Raw genomic sequence first — 18863 nt, forward strand, 5'->3', positions numbered from 1 at the left:
AGTGAAATGTAATTATGAGACAGAATTTGGAAACAATGCAAGGGAATTGGAATAGAGACCTTCCAAAGGATGTTGCCAAAGACGCAAAGGGTCAGGACTTAAAGCAGCCTATACTGTGTGAGAAATTAACAATGATCTGGGAACCCCACTCTCACCGATGCCATGAATGTCTCAGAATCTGTGTTCACTAGCAGTGTACAAAACAACTGGGATTGAAGGCTGAGGAGTGAATGCTATGGAAACATGGTACATATTGTGTCTTTGCAACTCTCTTCACCTATACCTCTGAAGTAGTAAATGAGTAGGTGTATAAAAACTGCCAGGTCTATATTATTGTGACCTCATTTCTGTTTCTACCTTCTCTCTGTCCTTAACCAGCATTACTGTGTGAAGGCCTATGCTTTGATACTGAAACACTTCAAGCAACCTCTGAACATTTCAAGAGTGTCTATTAGAGATGGTGGGAACTACAGAGAATCTTCATGGATTCTAATGCTGGCATCAATGCAAGAAGAGTGTTGGGAATGGGTTGGCTCTGGATGGTCTGCTTCTTTCATCTAGTCACCTCTCTGGAAGGTAAGAGTAGATTTTATGAAATGCAAGAACTTAACAGGTTTTTCTCCAGAGGAAAAAAAAATAAAAGTGTGTTCTCCAGCATGCTTATCACAGTAAAGATAAGCATTAAGCAAATGCCTTTGTGTTTTTTGATGGTTACACTGTCTCCTGAGATATAAAAGATACTAATATTGTTTCTAGTGTAACAGGCAACAACACCTCATATGAAGAACTAGTCCCGTTAATGGATACTTCTATTGTCTGTTTCAGGAGTGACATTCTCAAATACTAAACTTCGTGCCCCGTGAATAAGCTTGTTTATGCTTTGTATGTATTTGATTCCTGTGTTAACGTTTTTGCACCATGTTTGTTTTGAGAAAGTCTCTAAAGGTTTATGCTGTCTTACAAGGCAGCATCCAGTGGGCTACAGGAATTTTTGCCTCCACCATCTGAACAACTTGTCCTATGTAACAGACATGGAGAGAATACTTTGCATTAACAAGAAGAGGCAGTTTGGATTGAGCCAGCAGAGGAGGAGGCAAGGAGACAGAGCAGTGATGAGATGATAGAGTAAAGACAGGAAGGGGAGAAGAAAGGCCAAGAAAAGAGGATAAGAAAGAACAGGTGATAGGAGGGAGGATAATGAGAACAGGAGATGAGATGGCAGCTATGAGAGTGATTTGGAGAAGGGCAGAGATATTGTAAACCATCCTCTTGTTTGTTCAAAGAAATATCCTTGCAGCTACACTTGTTCACTGAACTGCACTGCATTGTGCTGAATGTTCATCTCGCATACATGAAAGCCTCTGAAAAAGGAGAGGAGAGAAGGGGAATCAAAGGGAGACAGGACAGGAAAGACCTGGAGCGAGGGAAAAAAAGAACTGTGGGAGATGCAAGAAAAAGTGAGTGAAGAATGGAAAGAAAAAAAAAATGATTTTTCTATTTAATAGTGAAGAGGAAAGCATTCTTTCACTTAATAGGAGGGGAGAAGAGCATAGTGGAATTGAGTGAGGGAAGTTCAGAGGGAAAATAATTGATGTAACATTGTACACTAATACCTAAGTCTCTGAAACCGTTCATTAATGATATTTAAATTAAGTACTTTAAGAGTTGTTATTCCTTTGTGTAAATGAGATACAGAAGGTGGGGAAAATGTCCTTCTTCCCCAAATATGAAGTAATTCAGTGGACGCCTGTAGAAACATTTTCAGAATTCAGTGATCTCCCTGAAAGTTTCTAGTCATGAAAGAATTTTGAAAATGCTCTTTGATACAACCACGCAGATCACATGATTTAAATGTTTTGTATCAGAATAAGACAGTAAAATTCTGCCTATGGAGAAGTACAGCTGCTCAGGAGCTGAAATGCAACTCAGTGCAGTCAGGGAGACAGACCTTGTGTAGTGACAGTGTTATTTAGAACTAGGATTACTCCCCAAAGCTAATTAGTATCACAGATGTAAGTAATTTTGTTTTGGTCAAAACACAAAGAATTATATACATTAGGGGAAGGACAGTAAGTGATGAGTGACATGTAAAAAAGTTTTGCTGCAGTTATCCATAAGAAGGAAAAGAGCCATGGCCATTTTGTAACTCATGATTATATATAGTAGAAACCTGAAACTTCAGATTAGAGGTTTAGTTGAAAAAGCCCTTCTGTCTTTAAGAAACCTACCAAAAAAAAAAAAAAAAAGGAAAAAAAGAAAAATAAAAGTTTTAAATCATAACTAAAATATGACTCATCACTAGCAGAAGAGGATTGACTGAGTAGGTAAAATCAATTAAGATAATTTTTCTTCAAGTTTTTATCAGCATTTTTGTTTCAAACTAATGTTTAAAATTTTCTATCAGTGGAAAAACAATATCGTTAAAACCTTGATATAAATGGTTAAGAAATAAAAGGAGAAGCTGGAGAGTGGAATAGAAAAATAGCCAAATTATTCACACTGTTTTTCTATACATCCTAAAGAGAGCAAACACTTTTTAGGCAAAATGCTTTTGAAATATAATGAAGGCAGTACCCTTTTACAAGACCTAATGGAACTTTAAGACTCCTCAGAAGAAGTTCTTATATGCAATTTAGAATGATTTTATTCTTGGTGGTGGTGTGGTTTTTTTAATGCATAAAAAGGAATTATCAGGCTGAATTCATTTGATACAGTCATAGAATATAGCGTCTGTCCAAAATTTTCCAGACATGATTTTTAGAGTACAGAACAATCTGCATGGGAAGCATAAGGCAAAACTGTTTTGGAAACAGAAGGCATTTGTAAACTTATTGTTTCAACTTTTTAAAAGGAAACAAGATTGCACAATGGTTCTCATTAAGATTGTGTTTACCAATGTTTATAGCACTTCAAAAGTTTTTGAGGTTTTAATTTGGGAAGCATTATTTTTAAGCTACACACTGGATGATAAAAAGATTTTTTCCTTGTTTTTGAAAAATCCTTAACTAAAAATGCACAGAAATTATATTTCTGTCAGTAGCTATGTATGTATGTTATTATTGTTTACAGTTTGTCATGTAAGATTTTTGGCAAGTTAACTTTATTAATCATAAAAGGTAGGGTAGCATAGAATTTCAGAACGCCTGATGGGCTACAGTCAAAATGTAGGAGAGCAAGTCAAAACTTTCTAATTAAATAGCTCTTACTAAGACAGAGTTAAATTTTCTGTGGAATGTTACTTTTGTTTCAACAGAGTTATAAATGCGTACAGCTATAAACACAAGTGTAGCTCATTTTGCAGAACTCATTAAATATGTGCAAAAAGAATGGTGTGTTCTGCATATGAATGACTATGTCTGTTTTACAGCAAATGGTCCAGCCTGTGGAATGGCTGGACAGTCTTTCTAAATGTTTTCTGGAAGTTCAAGACAGAGAGAGGTTAATTGTGCTGCTTTGCTAACAACTTTTCACATTAGTGTACCTCCTTAGCAGAAGGGAATATGGCCACAAAAAGTTGTGAGATCAGGTATTCTTATTTAATTTTTCCCCTACCTTTTCTACTAACTGGTTGATAACTTGGTTTATTGAAAATAGCTTAGATTGCTCAAAATGACTTGACATGAAGTGAAGGAAAACATTATTTTTTTTCCTCAAAGGTAATCTTTGGAGTAAGAAATGCTTGGCAGAGATAGGATCAACCTCACTAAACTGAGCAAAGATATTTTCTGAAAAAAAGGATGGCTGATCTCAAAAGGAAGGCTTTAAACAAGGAATCACATGCGAGGGAGAGAGCAACCAGCAGCCCTGTGAGGCAGTGAACAAAGGACATGCAGTGGTATGACAGGGAAGGAATCACAAAATCAACAAAATAAGTCTTATGTGGGGTCACCTCCAGCACTTGCTTTTAGGCAAGAAAGTTCCTATAAGGAACATTTTTCAGAAATCCCTCAGACCCTTTTAAAGAATGCAACACATTGGGGTGCCTCTCTTAAGTGCCTGTGTACCAAGGCATACAGTATATAGAATAAATTATGAGTTAGAGATGTGTGCACAGTTGCAGGGCTATGACCTTATTGGAATCGGAGAAGTGGTGGATGGCTCCCATGACTGGAGTGTTGCAGATTCAAATTACTGATAAGTAATGGCAGTTCTGCAAATCTGAAGTCTTGGGCTGAACTTCAGACTTTCAGAACAACCTATCAGAATATTTCTAAAGTTAGTAGACACAAGCTCATATTTGCTTTCTCATTTAGATTCATGCTTCTAAAGCCTTCTTTTATGTTTGATGATCAGATCCTTGCTTTTTACATAAAGATGTGTTGAGTGTGCAGGGGTGGACTCTGTGAGAAGAGTCCAGAAGCTACCCCATGTTAGATAAGGCAGCACCGAACAGTTCTTCAAGAACTGCTCCATTATCGATGCATACCACGGGGTCCATCTCTTGGGAGCAAACTGCTCCAGCACGGGACCCCACGGGCAGCAGCTCATCCCAGGCTCCCTGCTCCTGCATGGGCTCCTCTCCACATGCTGCAGCTCCGGCCTAGGGCCTGCTCCTGCGGGGGCTCTCCATGGGCTGCAGCCTCCTCCAGGCCACATCCACCTGCTCCACCGGGGGCTCCTCCACAGGCTGCAGCGTGGAGATCTGCTCCATGTGGGACCCATGGGCTGCAGGGGGACAGCCAGCTCCACCAGGGGCCTTTCCACAGGCCACAGGGGAACTGCAGCTGCAGCACCTGCAGCACCTCCTGCCCTCCTGCTGCACTGACCTTGGTGTCTGCAGGACTGTTTCACACTCCTTACTCTCCCAGCTGCTGTTCCCCAGCAGTTTTTTTCCCTTTCTTAAATCTGCTCTCACAGAGGCACAAACATCACTTCTTGGCTTAGCTCTGGCCAGCAGCAGGTTCCTCTGGAGTCAGCTGAAACTAGCTGTTATCTAGCATGGGGCAGCTCCTGGATTCTTCTCACAGAGGCCACCCCTTCAGCCCCCCACTACCAAAACCTTGCCACACAAACCCAGTACAGATCAGTTTGGGAAGAACAGCATCTCGTGGGAGGGACCCCATGCTGGAGCAGGGGAAGAGAGTAACTGTGAAGGAGCGGCAGTTACGAAGCATCATAGACTGACCACAGGCCCTGTTCTCTGCTCTGTTCCCCTTCGCCACTTGTGGGGTGGAGGTAGAAGAAGGTGCGTGGGGGGAAAGTGTTTTTAGTTTGTTTTTAGTTTCTCAGTGCTCTAGCTTGTTAGTAATAGTTAATAAATTGCATTAATCTCCCTGTGCTGAGTCTGTTTTGGCCTTGACAATAATTGTTGAGTGATCTCCCTGTCTTTATCTCAACCCTTGAGCCCCTTCCATTGTACTTTTTCCCTCTGTCCCTTTGAGCAGGGGGAGTGAGAGAGCATTTGTAGTGGAGCTCAGCTTCTGAGCTGAGTAAAACTACCACACTCTTCAAGGATATTCTTTGAAGAGTCCAGTTGGATAATGCCATGGAGAGAAGAGGGGCCCAAGAAATTTGGTTAATATTTAAGGATCACCTCCTCCAAGCTCAAGGGTACTCCTTCCCAATGAATAGGAAGTCAGGCAAAAAAGCCTGTATGGATGAACAAGGAGCTTTTGGAGAAACTCTAACACAATTAGAAAGCCTGTAGAGGATGGAAGAAAGGTGGTGTGGAAGGAATACAGAGACATTGTCCAAGGAATTAAGTTAAAAAAGCTAAAGCCCAAATGGAATTGAATCTGGTCAGGGACACCAAAGACAATATGAAAAGCTTCTGTAAGTACATTGGTGACAAAATGAAGACTAGGAAATATGTGGGTGAATGAGATGGGGGATCTGGTAACAGAGGATGTGGAAAAAGCTGATGTACTGAATGCATTCTTTGACTCAGTCTTTACCAGCAAGACCAGCCTTCAGGAGTCCCAAAGAGCCTGGGGAAAGGCTGGAGCAAGGAAGACGTACCCTTGGTGTAGGAGAATCAGATCAGGGAGTACTTAGGCAAACTGGACCTTCAGAAGTCTATTGGCTCTGATGGGATGTACCTATGAGTGCTGAGGGACATAGCAGATGTCATTGCAAGGCCGCTCTCAGTAATATTTGATCAATCATGGTAACTGGGAGAAGTGCTCAAAGACTGGAAGAAAGCAAATGTCGCTCCTGTGTTCAAGAAGGGCAAGAAGAAGGACTTCAGGTTGGCCAGCCTCACTTTGATCCTGAGGAAGGCAATGGAGCTGCTAATTCTGGAAGCCATTTCCAGGCTAATGAAGGAGAAGAAAGTCATCTGGAGTAGTCAGCATGGCTTCAGCAAGAGGAAATCATGCTTGACCAACAAGTTTCTGCAATGAAAAGACTGGCCTGGTAGATGAGGGAAGTCATGGTTGTTGTCTTCCTGGACTGTCTCCTATATGATCCTCATAGACAAGCTGTGAGCATATGGGCTCTATGGGATGACAGTGAGGTAGACTGAAAACTGGCTGAACAGCTAGCTGTTCCCAGAGCATGGTGATCAGGAGTGCAAAGTCTAGTTGGAGGCCATAATCAATAAAGATATTAAAGAGGATTGGCCCCAACACCGAACCCTGGGGAACACCACTGGCAACTGGTCTTCCTATTTCTGGCAATTTGTCTGGGATGTTTTGCACTGCTTTTGAAGTTGGGAACTGCAGCTGCTCCTCAGGAAAGCCTAAGAAATATAAGATCTCATGTAGGAATATAGGAAACATAAGTTCTGGCCCATGCTGAAACCTGAGGCCTGATTAACCATGACCACTTGATCATGTTTACCTTAGGATGGGTTTACTCTGCCCTTTCTGATGTTTTCTTCCCTTTCAAAGAAGGGCTGTTCCACTGGCTAAGTGGGGTACTTGGAGTACACATAACCCAGCGACTGGAACTGTTTTATATCAAATCTGCACTGGTCAAGGGCACTCATCCTACCAGACTTTCAAAGTACAGTGGTGGACTTTGTCGGAGAGCAAAGACTGCAGCTCTCTGTCTGGAGCATCTGCACAATCTACCACAGCAGTGGCCAAAGCCTTTACCCAGACAGAGCTGCTGAAGCAAGAGTCTGCTGTGCTCAGACTGCAGTGAGTGCTTAGACCTTTTTCCTGGGGCAGGGACAGGGAGCAGACCTGCATGCAGAAGGTGTGCCCAGGTGGAGGACCTCCTGCAGTAGGTGGCTGAACTGCAGGAGGCAGTGAGAAGACTGCATAACATTAGGAAGGCTGAGATGGAGTTAGATTGAACACAGTCTACAGTGGACCCACAGCCCACGGCCAAAGAGCCAAAAACTCCCCCACCGGCACACACTGAAGGGAGTAGGGCCAAAAACACAGAAAAATTGAAGCTTGCAATAGCAAGGAGCAGCAGGAGGAAGAGACTTCCCCTGAAGCAAGGTGTGCCGTTGCAGAACCGCTTCACCAGTCTGCAGACTGATGAGGAAAGACCTGTCACATAAGGAGAAATGCTGGAGCTGACTAAGCCAACCCAATCTGCTCCTGAATAACAACCAAAGCAACTAAGAAAAGACAAAGGGTGATAGCAGTAAGTCACTCTTTTCTGAGAGGTACAGAGGCACCCATTTGCCAACCTGATGCATTCTCTAGAGAGGTGTGTTGCTTCACAGGCTTTTAAAAGGAATGTCACTCAGAGACTACCAAACCTCATACAGCCCCCTGATACAGCTGTTGTTGTTTCACATGGGCACCAGTGATAACAACCAGAAGTCTGATAAGTACCAAGAGGGATAACAGAGCACTGGTGGCAGCGGTAAAGGACTCTGGAGCACAGGTATTTTTTCATCAATCCTCCTGGTGAAAAGAAGGGGATTTGAGAGAGCCAGTCAAATCTGGCAAATCAAAACAGTTACAGGGCTGCTGGTATCACAGCCACAGGTTTATCTACTCAGACCATGGGACTCACTTTGAGAAACCTCATCTACTTGGGGATGATGGTGTCTATCTGCAACAGGAGGGGAAAAGATCTTCAGTCACAGGCTTGTCAAGCTGGCGAAGAGGGCTTTAAACTAAAGTTGCTAGAGGAGGATAACCTCAATCCATCCAACTCCTACCAGTTTGATGCTAGTGCCAACAATAGATGCCCAGAGCCTAGAGAAGGATCACAGATCAGCAGGAGAGCACCCAAAGAGCATCATGAAGGAATTTCAGCCACCCCAACCAGTAAGTCAGCTTCATCAGGGGCCCAACTCAAATGCCTCTATGCAAAGGCACATAACACAGGGAATAAATGAGGAGTTACAGACATACACATGCCTGCAAGACTATGATCTTACTGGTATCACAGAGACATGGTGGGATGGCTCTAAGTGTTGGAATGGAGTGTTGGAATAGAAGGATACAGGTTCTTCAGGAAGGACAGGCAGGGGAGATGAGGAGGGGGTGTCACCCTCTATGTCAGTGAGCAGCTGGAGTGCATGGAGCTGCGCCGAAGGATGGATGAGAAGGTGAACAAGAGCTTATGGGTCAGGATTAAAGGGAGGACAGGGACAAGTGATATTTTGGTGGGGGTCTCTAACAAGTCACTCAACCAGGATGACCAATCAGATGAGTCCCTCTATACAAATAGGAGCAGCCTCACATTCACAAGCCCTGGTCCTCATGGAAGACTTCAGCAACCATGATATTTGTTGGAGGGACAATAAAGCAGGGCATAAGCAATCCAGGACATTCCTGGAATATGTTGATGATAACTTCCTTCTCCAGGTGATAAAGGAGCCAAGGAGGAGAGGTGCTATTATTCTGGACCTCATTCTCACCAACAAGGAGGGGCTTGTGAGGAATGTGAAGTTCAAGACAGCCTTGGCTGCAGTGACCATGAAGTGGTAGGCTTCAAGATCCTTAGGGCAGCAAGGAGGGTGCCCAGCAAGCTCGCTGAACTGGACTTCAGGAGAGCATACTTTGTCTTCTTCAGGGAAGTGTGTGGTAGAATAGGACCTGATGAATGCATCCAAGGATCTTGAGAGAGCTGGTGGATGGAGTTGCTAAGCCACTATCCTTCATATTTGAGAAGTCGTGGCATTTTGGTAAAGTTCTCACAGACTGGAAAAGGGGAAACATAATTCCCATTTTTAAAAAGGGAAAAAAATGAAAATCTGGGGAACTACAGGCCAGCCAGTCTCACCTCTGTGTCTGGCAAGATCGTGAAGCAGATGTGCTGGGAAATTTTGTCAAAGCATATGGAAAACAAAGAGGTGATTGGTGACAGCCACCATAGCTTCTCTAAGGGAAAATTTTGCTTGACAGTTTGGTGGCCTTCTGCAATGGGGTTGCAGTGTTCATGGATAAAGTAAGAGCAACTGATATCATCTACCTGGACTTGTGCAAAGCATTTGACACTGTACTACACAACATCCTTGTCTCTAAATTGGAGAGACATGACTTGATGGATGGACCACTAGGTGGATAAGGAATTTGCTGGAGTTGTAGTCAATGGCTTGATGTCAGGGTGCCCTCACCATTACTGCTCATTATGATAATTGTTTAGTGCTGTGAGTATACTTAAACTTTGCCTGGGAGAGGTTTTGTCTGGCAAGAATATTTCAGAACAACTTACTAATGATGGCATAAGCATGATCATATTCCCTGCGCCTCTGTCTTGGTCTTGCTTAGTTTCCTAGTATAGATGTAGCCTATTGTATTTAATCTCAAAATATGAATGTATATTCTGGGTGTGTGGAAGCCCTCTACAAAAGTTGTTTTTTTTTGTTTTTGTTTTTTTTTTCAAAGACAATCTTGTGAGGGACAGATAAGATTTTTGCCTGACTCAGAAGAGCACAAAGTACTTTTTTATTTAATCTTTTTAAATATAAACAGAAATACTTCTGGATACAACTGGAGAAACCTCAGAGATTGGCTGGACCACTCACCCTTCTGATGGGGTAAGCATTTCTCTTGTCCATTCCTTGACCTTACCTCTGCTGGGATGATGTGCATGCAGTTGATAAAGAAAAGGAGACTGGAGCCAATGAGGCTTGGTTTATATTTTTGGACATAAGAACAATTTGAACATAGTCTGTTGCTCAGAACCAGAAGAGAAGAGGATAGTTGATATAATACTATTGCCTCTTCCTTACCTTCTTCCTTACCCCCTCCTTCAAAAATATTTATAAGATCTCTAGCCAACCCTCTACACAGACTAACTGTGGTGGAGTTGTGTAGGAGGGACTTCTGCTTTAATGTTTTCTTCAAAAAGTGGTCTCTTGTTCCTCTGTCTTACTTGTGTTGTGCATGTCTGTGGATATAAGAGATAGGGAAGTAGTGTGGAAAGGTGTGACTTTGTGACTTAAAGATACTCAGTGCTGTATGAGTTTTGTATGAGTTATGTCTTGCCACAGTTCTTTCTTACAGGCTTTAGAAGCTTTTCTTTACAAGGTAATACTTTGTTCTGTCTGTAGTGCTGTGCTGCACATGACAGCAGCAGGCTCAAATCTTGTCATAAACATAACAAAGAAAGAAAAAAAGGAAGGGAAGAAAGCCCATCCTGTGTTTCTGGCACAGTTGAACACTGAATCCCTATTTTTTATACTATTTCTTCTTCTTTTTCTCTTCCATACATCCATTATAGTGGGATGAAGTAAGTGTCCTGGATGACAAGAAGCGCCCGATCCGAACCTTTGAAGTCTGCAATGTGGGTGAACCAGGTCAGAATAACTGGTTGCGTACTCGTTTCATAGAACGACGTGGAGCTCACCGAGTCCATGTCCGCCTCCGTTTTTCAGTGAGGGACTGTGCCAGCATGCGCACTGTGGCCTCTTCTTGCAAGGAGACTTTCACACTCTATTACCACCAGTCAGATGCCGACATTGCCTCTCAGGAACTGCCAGAATGGCGTGAAGGCCCCTGGACCAAGGTGGATACTATTGCAGCTGATGAAAGCTTTTCCCAGGTGGACAGCACTGGGAAGGTGGTAAAGATGAATATTAAAGTACGCAGCTTTGGGCCACTCACTAAGCATGGCTTTTACCTGGCCTTCCAGGACTCAGGAGCCTGCATGTCCCTGGTGGCAGTCCAGGTCTTTTTCTATAAGTGCCCAGCTGTAGTGAAAGGATTTGCCTCTTTCCCTGAAACTTTTGCTGGAGGGGAAAGAACCTCACTGGTGGAGTCACCAGGGAAATGTGTAGCAAATGCTGAAGAGACAAACACAACTGGGTCTTCAGGTGTTCGATTGCACTGCAATGGAGAAGGGGAGTGGATGGTGGCCATTGGACGATGCACCTGCAAGGCTGGCTACCAACCTGTTGATGATGAACGAGCCTGCCAAGGTGAGAGGCTTTTTTTTCTACCCCACTTTGTTGGTCACTTTGTTGGTCCTGTGTTTGCATATTTGGCATTTGCCTGGGAGTTTGTTTGCATATTTGGAAGTTCACAGAGCTATGAGATGAGATAATTCTCATCAATAATGTCTAAGAAAGTGTTTACTAGCAGTCTCTTCTCTTTATGCTTCCAGTTTCTCAGACTACTATTGGAGGGACCACTTGTTGGTGCTAAGAACATGTCTGGAAACTCCATTCAGGCCTTTGTTCAAGCTGCCTTTTGGGTTCTGTCTGAAAAATGAGAAGTTGTAACTAACCAACTAAAATGTAGTTCCACTTCTTTACCGATGTGTAACAGTATTGAAGGAGAGATGCCACATGGAGCAGAGCTGACACCAGATCTAATACACTCTAGCATCTTAACTAGCTTGGGCCCTCTTGCTAGTGCTACTGAAAATAGTGGTCAGAAAGGAAAGGGGAAATAGCAGCAACCTGGTCATGGAACAGGGAGCATGGAGCTGGGGTCTGTGAGTCTGATTCAGTAAGGAACAGTGATAATGGTATTATCATTAGACTTCTAATGTGCTCTCTGTCTTGAGGCCAATGCTACTTTGTGTGAAATACTTGTAGGAGGAAGTAAAATAAATTGCCTATCACCCAATAAAGGTATTTGGCCAAAGTCTTGCCAAACTGTCATGACATTTAATTCCATACCACCTGTGTCATGCTCAGGTCACACACTTCCCAATACATCCTCATTAATCACCACATATGGAATGTCCGTAAAATGTTAATAAAATGTCCACTGAGATCTTTTACTCCTTGACTGTTATGATGGTCACTCTGGGACAGGAGAGATGGTGTGTTGTGTGAAGTTACTGGATGCCAAAGCCAGCTCAGGTTGGGTCACTGCTGTACTTGTACTGTCTTGTAAGGCTTGTCCTCCATTGTTTTGAGTGTTTCCTTCTATAGGACTCCTTATAACATGCAACTCAGATCATGGGCTACAACAATTTAAAGGTATATCCATCACAATCTCCACTGCTTGTCCCTTTAGACCAGAGGTCCCTTCAGACAGATACCTGCTGTGTTGTGGTATTATCCACGGCCACAGGCACTCCGAAGTATTCTGGCATGGCCTTCTCCATGGACAGAGACACTGTAAGGTGTACCTGCTGTGGCACAGATTTCTCTGTGGCCACAGATGCTTCAAAGTGTACTTTGCTCCAGAGTGGACTTATCTGTGGCCAGAGATGCTTTGGGATGTATGTGGTCCCATGTGGATTCATCCACAAATCCATCTGACTCATGTTCAGTCTGGAGTTCCAGCCTGTTCAGTACAGGAGCATAGGAACAGCAGTGATGCCCTGGTCATCTGCTAGCCCAGGCACATGTCCACAGTTCTTATCAAAATGCTCCCAAGTACAGAAAACAAGATAATAAGGAGTAGAGCATGTGAAAGAAGCAAAAGCAACCAATAACAAACACTAGACTCTAACATACAGCAAGCAAGCTCTGTGGCAATTATAGGAACCTGCCAATTAGAAGCTAAACAGCTGTAATATCTAAAATTTGCTCTTGCATACTGTAATCAAACCTGTCATCATCTCGGAACCTTTGAGTTCTACATTGGGCATCAAAAAGGACTGTTGTGTTTTTACCCTGGCAGGCAGCTAAGTACCACACAACCACTCATGCACTGTCTCCAGGTGGGCTGGGGGAGATAAACAGAAAGGTAGAAGTGCAAGAATTTGTAGATTGAGATAAAGGTAGTTGACTAGGTAAAGCAAAAGCCATGCATGCAAACAAAACAAAAGAAGGAATTCATTTGCCGCTTCCCATTGGCAGGCAGGTGTTCAGCCATGCCCAGGAAGGCAGGGCTCATCATGCATAATGGTTTATTGGGAAGAAAAATGCCATTACTCCAAACACCATTACCACTCCTCCTCCTTCTTTACTCCAGCTTTTATTGTTGAGCTTGATGTCATATGGTATGGAATATCTCTATTCAGTTTGGGTCAGCTGTCCTGGCAGTGTCCCTTCCAACTTCTTGCATACCTCCAGTCTCCTAGCTGTCAGGGCAGCATAAGATTCAGAAAAGTCCTTGTCTCTGTGTAAGCACTGATCTGCAACAACTAAGAACATCAGTGTGTTATCACCACTTTTCATCAAAAATCCAAAACACAGCATGGTATGAGTTCCTACAAAGACAATTGACTCTATCCCAGCCAAAACCACGACATGAATCTGAAAGTCATGATTGTCATGAATGTCTTCCCACCTCAACCTTAAGACAATCTATTAAACCAAAATGCTGCTTATGTTACTTATATAATTTTTTGTATAATGTTATTGTGGAGCTTCCTTGTTTTTGATATTCGGGTTCTTAATAATGTAAAATGTTGCTGCACCACAGTTAGTATTCTAAAAATTATATCTAATGTGGAACCCAGCTTCAGCTGCAGACACAATTTTAATGTTGGATTGTAACTTATTCAAGAGTTTGTCTAGGACATTGAGAGTACAAACATTTTGGTTAACACTGAGTTCAAATGCAGTGGGTAGTTAATGGTTGTCAGTGTGTTACCTAATTCCTGTTTCATTAAGTGATTGGGATTATGCAAAATAACATTATTAAAACACAGCTAATTGTGCTAGACACTTATGAAATGAATGTTGGACACTTATGAAAGGAAGTTGGTTAGTACTTTTTATTGTTTATTCTTTGAGAACAATTAAAATGTGTGCCTTTTGATTTTGCTCATCCTGAAAGAAACGTCACTACATTCATACAGTGCTGCTCCTGTGACAGAAAGCTCAGCCAGTCATATAGCATCTCTATATGGCTCTAGCACTGTTGTCTTTATCAGTAGTGTGACTATTCCAAAATCCAGGTAAACTGCCTGTCAATAATTCAGTATCAGACAGTAGTCATAAGTACTCCAAAAATATTGAAATTAGGCTTGCCAAATAAAAATGAGGATTTTTTTTTCTATATTCTTGAAGGTTCCATTTTTTCTAGTCTTCAATGAATGCTGATACTCCTCTGCAGCCTGTTATTGCAGGAGCTGAACATATATAAGAATGAACAAATATTTTAAGGATTACAATTGAAATAATGACAGTCTATCAAACTACAGAACACTACACCCATTAGTCATTTCCTCAGCTTAGAACAGGCAAAAATTAGAAAAAAGAACCAACTAGTCAACTTGAATGTTAGAAGATAATTTTTCTCCTCATGGTTTTCGCAAAATTTTCTGGCTTGACAGCCATTCCTCATCTCCTCTTCTGCTAAAAATACGTTGCTGTCTTGTCTGAATGGATCCACGTTCTGCTAGTGTACTTTGTACTCTTGCTTGCTTATTATCTTTGCACAGAGTCCTTTCCAGTACTTCTCTGTGTATATTCAGTTCTTCCTGTGAACAAAAGGACACTGGGATATATATATAGTGTTCTTTATGAAATACATAGCAAAAGCAGTAGCCTAAGAGCAGATCTCTACTGAACATCCTGCATAGACCTCTTTTTATCAAGACTAGAGAGTGAACTATAGGATAGAAAGGCGAAGCAAGTTCTCTTATGCTGTAGTAGAGGAGTGTGTGGGCATTTCCCTCCTCCTCACCATATGGAAGCCTGCGGAGTCCTTTCTGGACCAGCTGTTACCTCTTTATTTAGTACAAAGAATCTGACAAGAAGCATTCAAAGTAGATATCTTTGTCTCTCCTGCTACCTTTCCAAGATAACTTTGTCTCTCCTGACCCCTACCATGACTTAAGATATTCTTTCTTTCGTTTAATAAGACTGTCTGTTGGTTCTTACTATATGGCAAATTTATCCAGCTAATCAGAAAAGTGAAATAACATCCATGAGCAGTTAACCCTCCAGGTGATACAGGATATAGTGTGTGTTGGGGATTCACTTTTTACTGTATCAAAGTAAACTTCTTCTCATGCTCAACAGCCAGAGAAAGGAATGGCAGTTTACAGAAGGAAAATGAAGGTTCGAATCCTGGTTTATTTTCTTCCTGTAGGTGTATATAAACAGGGTGCCTTGCCTTGCAGGGTTTCCTGCAACTCTAAGGGCTTTTCCATACAGAGGGCCTAGTATGGAAAGTTCTAGGTGATTGGGCCATCCTAGGTTATTGGTTCCCAAAATTCTGGATTGATTGGCTTCTTTCAAATTGACAGATTCATTAATGAAAATGGTTGTTCCTGAATTCCATCCTCACAAACCTGTTTACAATGTGATACATTTCTTGGTATTCAGTACCCACTGCTTATCCAGGGCTTTTAGCTAAAAGTCATGTGGTGTTTAAGTTACCAGATGCTTTTGCAAATAGTGCTCAGAATTCACAACTAAAACATTTTTTTAAAATATTTCAAAAATGAGAATGTGGGGAAAAAAGAGAAATGACTACTTGATAAAAGTGCTAAGCTGACACTTTTAAAAGAAGTAAAGTGAGCTTGAGGTCAGTGAAATAAAACTATTAGTTTAATAATATGAAATTTCTCTTTTTTCCTTTTCATGTCCAAAATACAAATTAATTCCAGTGCAGTTCTGTCAATCAAGCTCTATGTCTGTTTTTTGTTTGTTTGTTTGTTTGTTTGTTTTTTCCTGTCCCATAGTAGTATCCAATATGATGTCTGCCCCGTATCACTGAAAATGTGCTATTGCTATGTGTGTACCCCTACATCTGTAATTACCAACCGACTATCCACTTGCTGTTTCTGTAGCTCAGGGGATCGACTTTTATCCCTTTATCCAGTTTTGATGTCTGAGGGAAAGATTGTTGGAGTACAGGAAGGAACACAGGTTGAACCATATTTTGAAAGGGATGGAGCGGAGGGAGCTATGTAGATCATGAGATCTAAATATCCTTGTTGGGTATCATAATGTATGGGTCTTTTTGTGGCAAGGTTTTAGTCGTGGTAGAGACTGAAGGGGTATCTTCTGTTGGAAAAGGCTAGGGGATTTCCCATGCCAGACAACTGTTTCCAGTTGGTTCTGCAATGCCCAACTGCAGGACAGAGCTGAGCTGATCAGATATGTATGGCACTTCTGGGCAAACAATATTTAAGGTCAGAAAACAACAGACAGAGAGAGGAGGAGGGACTAGAAAGAGAGAAATAGCAGAGGGAACACCAAGGTCAGAGAAGGAGGAAGAGGAGATAGGTAGTCCAGGCACCATAGCAGATACTCTCTGCAGCCTGTGGAGGAATCCATGCCAGAGCAGATACCCACACTGCAGCCTTTGGAAGACTCCGTGATGGAGCAGATAGGTATTTTTTCACAGAACTGCAGCCTGTGGAGAGTCCATGCTGGGGCAGGGAAAAAGTGTGCGAGGAAAGAAGCTGCAGAGAGAAACTGCTATGCACTGACTGCACACCCTCCATTCTCCTCTGTGCTGCTTACGTGGGGTAGAAGAGTGAGGGAGTTAAGTTAAGCTTGGGAGTGGAAAGGTGTCGTTTTAATGTGGTTTGGTTTGGTTTGGTTTGGTTTGGTTTGGTTTGGTTTGGTTTGGTTTGGTTTGGTGTTTTTTTGTTTGTTTGTTTTCTTTTTCTTTTTTTTTTTTTTTTTTTTTCTTTTTTCTCACTACCCAAATTTCTTTTAATCAGCTATAAATTAATTTTCCCCAAGCCAAGTCAGTTTTGCCTGTGATTGTAATCAGTAAGCAATTCTCTGTCTTACCTCAATTCATAAGCATTCACATCCTATTTTCTCCCCATGTCTTGCTGAAGAAGGGGAGTGGCTGGGTGAGCATTTGTCTGTTTGCCAAGATTAACCCACCACACACAGTTATCTCCTCTCTTCTTTCCCTGTATGTTTCTAGAAGTATTAGGGAAGAAATAGTTCTGCCTGGCTTCTGTATTAGCTATAGGCTCTTCTTTCATAGGATGCAGGAGTATATGAAGAAGTCAGCTGGAGAGGATAAAATTGACAGTCTCTTGTGACCACATACAGACCCTTCTGATTGCAGAAGGAATCACAACTGTATTACTGATAGTTGGAGGAGCAAATAACTGTGCAGAGTTGTTTGAGGGCTGGTATGGGAAGAATATTGAATGATTATTTTATGTGTTATAAAAAGATGTCCTTCCTTACCAGCCTGGTTAATTTTTATTTTTATTTTTTTGTAAATATGGGATCCTAAATAAATGTTAAGATTTATGTTAAAGCATAAACTTCAATAATCTGCTAAGAAATATGCATGTGCTGCTAGTATAAAATATATACAATAAACCTTTTTCAAATCTTAGTCACTTAAAAGATGCTTTCTACAAAACCAAAGAATAATTTAGGTTGCAGGGACCTGTGGAAATCCTCTGCTCCGACCCCACTCTCACAGCAGGACCAAAGTGTGTTAGGTCACTCAAGGTCTATTCTAGTCTAGTTGTCATTACTCCTAAAGATGAAGATTCCACAACATCCTTTAGCAACTGTTCCCAATGTTTTGTGACATGGTGAAATTTCTTTTTCCTATATAGCAGGAGATTGTAATAAGATGTAATAAGAGATTATTGCAACTTGTGTCTGTGGCATCATGTCCTATTGAGTATTGGTTGATAGTCGGCTGAATATGAGCCAGCAGTGTGCTCAGGTGGCCAAGAAGGCCAACGGCATCCTGGCTTGCATAAGAAGCAGTTGTGGACAGCAGGTCTAGAGAAGTGATTGTCCTCCTGTACTCGGCTCTGGTGAGGCCACACCTCGAGTACTGTGTTCAGTTTTGGGCCCCTGGCTACAAGAAGGACATCGAGGTGCTCAAAAGAGTCCAGAGAAGGGTGACAAAGCTGGTGAAGGGTCTGGAGAACAAGTCCTACAAGGAGCGGCTGAGGGAACTGGGTTTGTTCAGCCTGGAGAAAAGGAGGCTCAGGGGCGACCTTATCGCTCTCTACAGGTACCTTAAAGGAGGCTGTAGTGAGGTGGGGGTTGGTCTGTTCTCCCATGTGCCTGGTGACAGGATGAGGGGGAATGGGCTAAAGTAGCGCCACAGGTGTTTTAGGTTGGATATTAGGAAGAACTTCTTTACTGAGAGGGTTGTGAGGCATTGGAGTGGGCTGCCCAGGGAAGTGGTGGAGTCACCATCCCTGGAGGTCTTTAAAAGACGTTTAGATGTTAAACTTAGCGATATGGTTTAGTGGAGAACTTGTTAGTGTTAGGTCAGAGGTTGGACTCGGTGATCTTGAGGTCTTTTCCAACCTAGAAAATTCTGTGATTCTGTGATAATAGTCTTCCTGATTAGCAGTTCCTCAGTTAATCATCCTTTAGACATCTCCAATGCCTGGGTCATCTTTCCCTTTCCTCAAAGAACGTATTTTATCTCTTTCATACAAAACAGAGTTAGCTATTGACTGGTATCACCTACACTGTCTTTATATACTCACATTAGGTGGCTAATGCCAGCAGTAAGATTCCCCCAGCAGTAGCATTCCCCCAGCAGCCTTTTCTTCTTTGAAATTAACAAACCCAGTGCTCTTAGTCTCTCCTGAGTGAGAAAACTTCATTGAAGTAAACTCATGTTTGGTAATACTGCTTGGCATCTTGTGTTAGATTATGTATTTATATATTATTTTTCTTTATTGCTTCTTTCTTCAGC

At 42.1% G+C, this 18863-nt stretch overlaps 1 protein-coding gene across 6 annotated transcripts in view; it reads left to right on the plus strand.

Annotated features, from left to right (window-relative positions):
• Nucleotides 1–18863, plus strand: part of EPHB6 (EPH receptor B6) — an 84075-nt gene that overhangs the window by 17319 nt on the left and 47893 nt on the right. For 5 of the 6 annotated variants that reach the window (XM_032207596.1, XM_032207613.1, XM_032207606.1 and 2 more), the window contains exons 2-4: nucleotides 379–576; nucleotides 9828–9892; nucleotides 10579–11275. In XM_032207596.1, coding sequence (XP_032063487.1) covers nucleotides 483–576; nucleotides 9828–9892; nucleotides 10579–11275 — 856 coding nt within the window. In that variant the 5' untranslated portion in view covers nucleotides 379–482. Of the gene's footprint in view, nucleotides 1–203; nucleotides 247–378; nucleotides 577–9827; nucleotides 9893–10578; nucleotides 11276–18863 lie in introns of those variants that run through there. The other variant, XM_032207622.1, reaches the window with a different exon arrangement.

Source organism: Aythya fuligula, chromosome 1 (assembly GCF_009819795.1).
Source record: "Aythya fuligula isolate bAytFul2 chromosome 1, bAytFul2.pri, whole genome shotgun sequence".
Taxonomy (NCBI): Eukaryota; Metazoa; Chordata; class Aves; order Anseriformes; family Anatidae; genus Aythya; species Aythya fuligula.